Source organism: Pinus tabuliformis, chromosome Q (assembly GCF_031772625.1).
Source record: "Pinus tabuliformis cultivar Carrire ecotype Pingquan chromosome Q, CPIR1, whole genome shotgun sequence".
Taxonomy (NCBI): domain Eukaryota; kingdom Viridiplantae; phylum Streptophyta; class Pinopsida; order Pinales; family Pinaceae; genus Pinus; species Pinus tabuliformis.
The window spans coordinates 1,138,601,470-1,138,611,596 of NC_142296.1; the positions used below are offsets into that span (position 1 = coordinate 1,138,601,470).

The 10,127-nt window shown below is 31.5% G+C and overlaps 1 protein-coding gene across 1 annotated transcript; it reads right to left on the reverse strand.

The window, feature by feature from the left end:
* Positions 1 to 4,297: 4,297 nt before the first annotated feature.
* Positions 4,298 to 8,021, reverse strand: LOC149223571 (peroxygenase-like). The gene is made up of 5 exons (XM_089383353.1): positions 7,812 to 8,021; positions 7,399 to 7,548; positions 5,332 to 5,417; positions 4,999 to 5,219; positions 4,298 to 4,894 (listed from the first exon to the last, which is right to left on the reverse strand). The coding sequence occupies exons 1-5, from the start codon at positions 7,915 to 7,917 to the stop codon at positions 4,747 to 4,749; spliced, it is 711 nt and encodes a 236-aa protein (XP_089239479.1). The 5' UTR covers positions 7,918 to 8,021; the 3' UTR covers positions 4,298 to 4,746.
* Between the last annotated feature and the right edge of the window lie 2,106 nt (positions 8,022 to 10,127).

A 10,127-nucleotide genomic window follows, 5' to 3' on the forward strand; every position in this document is an offset into this window, starting at 1 on the left:
CTATTCTCATGACTCTAGTCATGAACTGGTCCACATTATCTTTGTCAGTCATCTTCAAGGTTTTGAACTGAACTATCAATGTCTGCAATTTAACAGTCTTCATTGTCTCATTACCTTGATATACAGTTTTCAAAATATCCCAAGCTTCTTTTGTTGTTGATGTGTCGGTTATCTTGTCGAATATAGAGTCATCGACTGAGTTTTGTATCCAACATTTCGCTCTATGTTCCTTTTTTAGTTTTGCAAGGGTGTTCCTCTAATTATTATTCACGGTTAGTAATTATTCTTGGGTCAACTCTACATAACCGTTCAACAAGGTATTCCAACATTCTTGGGCTTGCAGAAATGTCTTCATTCTTAAAGACCAAAACTTGTAATTTTTGCCAAATAAAATTAGACTTTGTGGAAAAAAACTTCAAGAAGTCATTCCTACAAAAACAAATATGCACTTCTTTGTTAAAAATAAAAAAACCTTTTTGAATCAAACACCACCTCCTTTCTAATTTTTTTTTAATAAAATAGACTCTCCTTTCTATTTTTTTTTTTAATGAAATAGACTTTTTTTTTTTCTTTTTGAAAATATTTTAAACAAGAATCTTGTTTTTTTTTCTTAAATCTCCCTTTAAGAGATACCTCTCTTTCTTATCTTTTTAAGGCAAGGTGTTAAATGAGCCCTTAATTTTTTTTTTTAAAAATACCTTTTTAAAAAACACTTTGAAATAACTCTCCTTAAAAAAACCACTTTTGAAATAAATCATTCAAAAGATATTTGACATAACTCTTTTAAAAAAGCTTCGGGGCCCATTTTAACAGGATCACCCTTCAAAATAAAAAATGGACTTCGTGGAGCAAACGTTTGACCTTCCTTTTGTTTGTCGTGACAGTTGTGAAGAAATCGTGGGCCGCATTCTACTTGACATTGGACACCACTGGACTGAGCCTGCATTCAACTTGACATTGGAAACGAATGGAAACCTTGTGCTCGAACTTCGCTCCAAATTTCACTCAGCGTGTCAGCGCATGTCCCGATATGCTTCGTATGCGCTTAGTCGCTTATTTTCACAATTCTTGAAGTTTGTCATTATCAACGGAGTTGAGCAGACAGATGAAGTGTGTTGGTCATGCTATTTTTTTTTTTTAAATTCCACGCTTCTCGAGCTTTTACACGAGCATCTTTTCCATGATTTGTATTTTTAGTTTTCCAGCTCCGCTCATCCACGACCTTTGAAAATACAGCCTTCTCTTTGGAGTCTTATATAGGATACCATGACAAAGAATGAACAGAATCTGAGAGGAGAGATTTTCTTTTTTCAATATTCAAAAGTGTTCAATAAAATAGATAGATAACATCATTAATAAATGATTGGAGTGAAATTTGACTAAATTGAAATAAAATTGTCTATGACTAGTACATAAGAGAATAAAATGTGATGACACTTAGCAAACAGTGAGAATAATATATCTCACCTAATCTATTATGTAAATTGTGTATGAATTGGATGAGAATGGTTAAATGAAATAAATTTCAGCATAAGTATGATGGTTTATTTTGGTCTTGCAAGATTTATCGAGGTAGTTTGAAGATTACCCTGACTTCTTTGTTATTTCTTACAATGGTTTTGCAAGAAATGGTAGATTTCAAAAGACTACGTAATCTAATGGTTGAATTCTTAATTGTTGAGCTGCCCATTAGGTCATAATTGATTTAAAGCTCTGTACACCAGAACCGCTCCCGAGAGGTGGGAAACCAGTTCCAAAGTTTCCTCCGCCCCGAGAGCTTTGGAAATGTATGGGAACGTTACCCTTTCAACAGGAGCTGCAATGGGAGCTGGGAAAAGTTATGGGAACTTTGAAGACTGTTTTTTTTAGTTCTGTCGTTCCCTCGGGTTGGGGAATACAAATCCCGTGGAGAAATATGTTACACTGCCCACAAAACATGAGCCTATGTTGAAACCTTCGCACGGTGAAAGTCAAAGACATCCTTAACATCGATATCCTTAATGGAGAAACTGGAGCAATCTCTTGATGGGTTAAAGAAGCGTGTGGCACCTTGACATAAGGGCGACATCTGGGATGTCATGTTCATGAGTATTTCCTTTGTTGTTTATGTATATATATCCCAAAAGATTGTGTCTGCATATTGTATGTGGCAGTCAATGCTTAAACATTAGAGTTGCTTTGATTTTTATCTTAAGAATAACTAGAGAAACATATGTAGAATTGTTCCTTTGTATTTTTCAGCCAGATTGTTTCAAAGACTAGTCATGTGTCAGAGCATTGATAATGAACTTGACATTTTATATATATATAAAAGGGAGAGACTCAGGGAGAGAGACACCCAGAGAATATATTTATATATAAGAGAGATTATATATTCAAATTGATATTAATATTTTAATATTTTGATTCAATATTAATTTTGATTATTATATAAATTATATAATTAACAAAAAAAAATTACTTGTATATTTTTTATTTTTTTTTATTTTAATTTTTATTTTAGTCGTTTCCTGTAAATTTTGGAGAAGCCTCTAGCCGTTCCCAACACCCGTACCCAAGCTCCCAACATTCCCACATTCCAGAAACTCATGCAACATAGATTTAAAGGAATTCTTTATTTCTCTCTTAAATTGTTGAGGGCTTTTTCTCCATCTTTCATACAACTTCATATTTTTGAAACTCTTCATGTCAAACCCAAGGGTTATGAATGCTCCAACTTAGGATCATTGGGAATGCAATCCATCAAATGCATTTAACATCTCATATTTTTTCCATTAACCTTATTCCCAAACATATTTCCAATTTAACAAAAAAATTTCATAGATCTAATATATATTTTTTGTTATAAATCCATTTTATTAATGGGATTCTAAATGAGAGAAAGTCACTCTCGGTGGGGTTGGGTTTGGCAAACATTATTAATCCGATCCAATCTCAGAGACTCATTTTCATCTTTCTATGTCATATTAAAATTTGACATGTCGAATCATCCTTATCGCCCATCTTCAAATGTTCTCATTGATTCCTCTCCTCCTCTGTTGACTGCTTTTGTCCATGGCTTTTTCTCATACTTGTAGTGGTAAGGCTACCCACATCGATCTCGAAACCACTTACATTTTTGTGGGTATTTGGCATGATTATCAATATAGAGTTTATATCATTGCCATTGAACAGGGGATTTGGACTGCTCCCTCCATCGTTGCCTTCATAGAAAATGAGTGCCTCATCAAGCAGCCTGCCAAGAACCAAGTCACTACTACAAACACAACCTTTGATAACAGAAAGTTGACTGGGAGGTGCTTTCCCAACTTTTTTTGTGCAAAGTAATAACTATATCTGGCCATTTTTTATTGCACACGGGACTAATGAAAAGCCTCTCATCCAAGTTTCCTTCAAATGGAAAGAGGAATCGTTTGAACTTGAGGAAATATCATCAATGGTGTCACATAACATGAAAGAAATCACCCAACAATACCTTTATTGCGAGATGTCATGATTGCCTTTCCTACTTACTATTTAATGATTTTCACAAATAAGGCACTAAAATTGTAAGGAACATAACATGTTTGGATGCCTTACAAATTTTAAATCTAATTTTAACTAAATGTCAAATACCACAAGTGAAGAGGAAGATTTGGAAATCTTACACATATTAGAGTTGTTTGTGGCATGGATGGAGGTTGGTCAAATTTTAGAAGCCATGGTTCAAAGGAGAGGCTTGATTTGACCAAAAAACTAAGGTCCTTCAACAAACATTTTTGGAAGATCTTTCATAGTTTTAAAACTTACAAATAGAAAATCCCTTGGAGTAGAGGAGGAGCTCATAATTAGGAGTCTTGGTCGATACAACCACCCACAAAGTGCTAACACAAATTTCCAAATCCTAATGAAATCTTAATGACCCAGCCTTCATTGCATCCTTGAAGGAATATGTTTGGGAAGTGGAGGGTGCATTGACACCTATGGCTCATCAAAAAGGCTTAAGAGAAAATACATTATAGCATCCTTGTTGATGACATCATATGCTATAAGGAAACCTTCAATTAATTTACTTTCCACATGTAGAAACCTTTAACGGTTTGGTGTGATACACTCATTTGTTCGGATTCGAGAGTTTGGTAGAACTTATGGGCATGCATGCATTCAACAGTGGCCTCATTCATAGTGAGATGAGATGAACAATAAAATGCATTTATTATAATAATAAAACAATACAAAACAAAAATAAACACGCTTTGGTAAATAGCCTAGGTTTAAGGAATGCAACTTTTTCCGTTGTAAGTTAATGGGAATCAAACTTCTATTCTAGCTTATAAATATTGTGAGAAAACATCGATATATTGCTTTCCGCTTGTAAATGTATATATTTTGAGAAAGCATTGATGCATTGCGTTCCGCTTGCAAATGTAGATATATAAACCAAAATACCATTTCATGCAGGATGTTCAATAAATACGCGTTTATTTCTACAACTTGGTACTACGCACACCCTTTTCGCTCGCCAAAAGTTACTTAACTTATCAATTTCGGAGCACTTATATTTCCTTGTCCCCGTTTGACTCATCAACTTCGTAGATGCATTCAAGGCCTGGGTTCCTATGCCGTCGGACGATATCCAATCTGCTAGACCGGTCAGCATACCTTTATTTAGTTGTGCCCATTAATTTTAGTAGTAGATTTTTGACGTCTTTTGCAAACAACCTGCCTTTATCTTCCTGTCCTCCATATTACTTTAGTACTGGATGCCTAGCGCCTTTTGCGAGACGAATTCTGCTTTGCCAATGCTTCAAACAAACTGCCGTCAAACAATCTTCTTATCGATTCTTTCTCCAAAAGGCCATGCTTGTTCTTGGCGATAGCGTACAAGGTGACCCATTCCAGCTCTGCTGCGGCCCTGGGGCACCCCAAAAACTCAATTGTGATAACCATATTATTTCAGCTTTCGTGGGTCTATACGCAGGAAAAATAAATGAAATAAAAATGAATACCAGGGCTTACCATCCAAGAAAGTCATTTGCATTCCTATTGGCGTTCAGCATGCACTGGATCTCCCAGAATGTGAGTTTGTCTTGATGTTTTATAGCGTATTTGCTGAAGATGGCATCAAACTTGGCAGGATCGAACCTCCCTTCAGTGTCGTAGCTCTCTGTGTCGCTACCATGCTTTGCTCTGTGGATGTTCTCAATGTATAAAGGAAATTTCAGTGATGGTATCCATCCCTGAACCAAATGTCAACATTGGCTTAGAAAAACAAAATAGATGACGAAATATCATACGTCAAATATACATGCGAGCTTCTTAAGTTAAAATTACTTTCACCAATACACTTACCGGAAGAGTATAGTAGCTGAACGATACGTTGATAACGACTGCTGAGAGAAGCGAAAAGGGGATATTAAACCCTAGGGCACGAAAGCCTGCAAATCCAATCGGGTTAAGCTATTTTAACATTCCAGTTCTCATTTCCATGGTTAGATTAAATGGGAGAGAAAAAAAGAAAGAATTTATGAGTGTTTACACGTGATCAAAATTAGATAGAAGTAGGTTTGCAGAAAAACTATCTCAATGATGAGTGACAAAACTAGGTTACTGACGATACATGGGATTGGAACGGGATTTGTCTACAATGTTGGAATCACTATTGTTGTTATACCGGAACGGGATTTGTCTACAATGTTGAAATCACTATGGTTGTTATACCAAAATTCTCAGACGTTAATAAATTGATTATTTTTGGGTTTTAGTAAACAAATTAGAGTAAACTATTAAGTACATGTTATCTAATGTTTAACTATCTCTATATTTAAAAATCTAGAAATGTATTTCAAACTCAAGATCTTTGGCTCTTATACCACTAATGGGAATCACTATTAAAATCACTAATATTGTTACATCAAAACCAACATATGGTTACATCAAAACCAACATGTATTACAAACTAAGAATTATCAATAAACAGATGTATCACCTGAACTAACAGGTCCTGAAAAGCTGCAGATATTGGAAAACAAAACACATGAGAACACTAAATTATTCAATACCCAACACACCAAAATATATCGGTTTATGATCTTTATTTTGTGATTTGAAATAAGAAACAATCCGTTACTTGGTGTCTCACACCCGGTACCAGCTTACTGATAACCAGAAGTAATTGTTCCAATTTAGAAAATGCTGACGAACAATTCGAACAGATCTATATATTTTATTATTATATAATATAAGTGTACAATACTGTATATATATTTATTATTATATAATATAAGTGTACAATACTGTATATCTTTTATTGCACCAAATAACATTTTATTATTATTGAATCATATAAGTATACAGTGTATCCTTTATGCATAGTAAATTGAGTGTTAAAATTTATAAAAATCTACATATTTCATTCTGAAATTGAACTTGTGAATTCAAAAAATATATGTAACTATTATATTTAATTTTTGTTTGAGGAAGACATTACAATTTATATATTCAATATTTTTTATTATTATTATTTCAATTTATTAATTTTAATTTTAATTATGTCATTTCATTTTTTTATTAATTAAAAAACAATTAAAATGCTATATATATATATATATATATATATATATATATATATATATATATATATAACCATAAATTTTATATGAGAAAGATATAAAATTACATACATTATAATGTATATATTTAATTTTCTTTTTCTTTTCTTGTTTATTCTAATTTATTAACTTTTGATTTTAATTATGTCACTTCTTTTTTATGTTTTTTTTAATGATTTTAATTAATAAAAATTTTAATAATAAAATTTTAACATATTATAAAAATAAAAAAACTATTTATCCACTATTTTATATTAATAAATAAGTAAAATACAATTAAAACATAATTAATATAAAATTAGTTTCAATAACCCATGATAATGCTAGTAATATTAAAAAATTAAAAAATTTAATAATGAATGGGCTTGGAGTATGTCTTATAATTAGTTTTTTTTTAAGATTTAGTTTTCTTTAGATTTAAGGAAACACGTTAATGGTCTAAGACACAGAGGCATCTAGCAAGAGCTAAAACCTGCTCCTTACTGACCATGAACAAAGTAATTTCAGGTGTCCTGGTTTCCTTCAACAACAATGATTTGTCAACTTACATTCTAAGTTGTATAACAGACAATAATGACTATCCCACTATTTATTTGACAAATTATGATCAATTTTCCAATTAAAATATATATATAGACACGCACAAAAGTTTAAAATATACAGGGAGAGACAGATATGAAAGTATAAAATAATTCCTTCGGAAATTCAGAAGCAAAACATATACTCTCATATTTCAATCGATTAAAACTCATAGTTGTGTTTGTAAAAAATGGCAAAATTTGAACAAAACAAATGAAAAATGTGTGACCTCTGTAAGTATCGCAGGGATAAATAATTCCGTCCTTGTCGATATCGAAAAACGCCACATGTTGCTGGAGAACGCTCATGTCGTTGTTTCTGTGATCCGTGGACCCATTTATATGCTCCGGATCCACCGCTTCCAGAGCTCTTGCTAAATCTAGATGAGTAGACCATTGAAAAACTAATACAGGTTATTCACTTTTAATAGTGACACTAAGCATATATCCGTTTTAACTATGGATTTTTGTATTTAACAATAAATTAAAACACTCAATGTGCAAACCTGAGATAAGATGTCAAGAAGGATCTATTCACGAATTAAAACACTCAAACATGTGATAGGATGTCAAGATGGACCCCTTAATAAATTTGGGATTGTGGATTTATGCAAGATTCTAATGGACTAATTATGGTGCATACATGGGCTTGCCATTTGCTCTTGCAGGTTGATGTTCAATCTGCGCTGTGCAGTGATCGGCGCCCGTGCAGCAACTGTTTGCAGAGAGTCTTCTGAAGGGTTCTCCATATTTCACTTCGCTGAGAGGCACACAATGTTGAAAATATCAAGAAGCCTGCTTTAAAATGAACGGAAGAAAACAATCCAATAGAGCGAAATATATAGAAACTAGATTTACCCAAAGGCTCTATATAAGAAGCGCAAAACGGCTCTGAAAAACTAATTCCTGTACAATGAATTACGTGAAATGAAGCCACACGCAATGATCAAGAAACGAAGGAATGCACTACCATCAAACTTAACGAAAACGCATCTTTCTCGCCAGTCTCACCTAAGAATATTTAAAAGCTATAATAATATACGATAGAGATTGGGTAGGTTTTCTTGGAAATTTTATGTCAATATAGGTACGTATCGCTGCCAAAAGCATTCATACAAAGTTTGGGAAATACGTTATCTCTGCAAGGAAAAAATTATTTTGGATGAAGTATTTCAATTTTCTCTAAAAGCAACGCACATGCAGGTGTGAAAAGAGATTTAGATTAAATATTCAAAAAAAATAAATGAGTATAATTATGTAGTTAATTTTTATTATCTATTTAAGGGAATAGTTTATGGAGGTGGAGGAATTGAAGGGATGACTAAAAGTGGTTGGAATCTAGGTAAAAAAATTTCAAAAAATCTTGTAGAGGTAGTGTTTGAATCATGTTTTTGATGGTGGAAATGGATTCAACACCATGAAAAACTTCTGAAACACTTAAAATCTTGAATTTTAACAGCTATAACTTGAATTTACAAAAATCCCTACTAGATTTTATCAAAATATGGTTTGAATTTCAATAACTTTTAAAATAAAAAGTCAATATGTTTAAATCAAGACTCTATTTAACTTCTTATAATAAATTAAAATTTTAAAAATTATACTTTAAAATAGACATATATATAAAAATGCTACATATCTCTATAATTACCAGATTAATCATAACAACATTCAAGAACTAGTAGTGGGGATGTTTCCATCGTTAGCGACTTGGAACACATAGATGGTTTGCCTCCATATGTTAATGTAACAATTAGTGATCAAATCTTTAGCTATAGAATTTTGGACGGCCATGGATATAACTTTAGGAGCTTCTTCGAGTTCTATACTTTGCTCAATAAAGTAGGTTAATAGGGTTTTAAAAACTTAAATTTAAAGTACTCTGAGATGTGTTTAGTTTATAGATGTCGACACCAGGTTTTACCAAAACATTGTATGGACCATAACTAATGGCCTTAGCTTTTCATGGGTTCTTTGATCATTTGTCTTCCATGTAAGATTGTGTTACTCTTAGATTTTGTATAAGCATAATTTATGTATTGAATGATGATGCATAAGAGTATGCTCATCGACATGATAAGCAAAATACAACACCACTGCCCTAAAAATCGTCAAAGGTTTACATTTTCATTGTGTCTTAGGTATAAAATGACATAAGATTCCTTCTTTTGTGTACTAACTTACAAACTTTACCAAGAATATGGTGGTAGCTTGGAATGTATAGTGGCTAATGAGTAATTTGTAGGTGACATATTTGAAATCATTTTTTTTATATTTAGGAAAGTATATTTGGTAAATTGTTTTTAATTGTAATTATAACGCAAGGTATATAATTAGTTGTGTAAATATTTGTTGTATATTTAAAAGAGATATTTTTATGTGTAACAATATTAAATTTTTAAATTTTAATGTTTGTCTTTAATACAATATTAAATTTTTAAATTTTAATGTTTATCACATATATGTTTCAATGTTAATGTCAATGCTTCATTAAATTCTTGGATATAAGGGTTGAAATATGTTAATAGAGATTAAGAATTAAGTAAAAACTACATTTTTATGTTTGCTTTCCAAATTGTTATAGGATGTTGATTAAAAATAAATTTATATGTTACATCATTTTTCTTTTGAAAAAAAATAATGTAGATAAATATATTAATTTTTTGTTAATCCTAAAATTTATTCATAAAGCTATTGAATGTAAACCATTTCAACCTAAATTACATTTTTCCAATTAACATATGTGCTATAAATTTTATTGATTGTTTCATTTTAGAAATAAAAAAATTGAAATTACAATACATATTTTGGTTTTTTTTAAATATTTTCATTTAAAAATTTCATCACATCATCTTTAGAGTATTTGTAAATATCTTTGAATTAAATAACACTTTTTTATATTTTAATGATTTTTTTATTTTTTGTTAATTTAAAATATTTTTTATCTGCAAGAGTTTGG

Bases quoted from the DNA above. Each gene is read 5' to 3' on its own strand.
- LOC149223571 (XM_089383353.1), bottom strand. From the start codon at position 7,917: ATGGAGAACCCTTCAGAAGACTCTCTGCAAACAGTTGCTGCACGGGCG. The intron at 5,418-7,398 runs GTCACACATTTT...TTGGATTTGCAG, and splicing joins TCCCTGCGATACTTACAGAG to GCTTTCGTGCCCTAGGGTTT. The intron at 4,895-4,998 runs GTAAGCCCTGGT...GGGGTGCCCCAG, and splicing joins GCAAATGACTTTCTTGGATG to GGCCGCAGCAGAGCTGGAAT.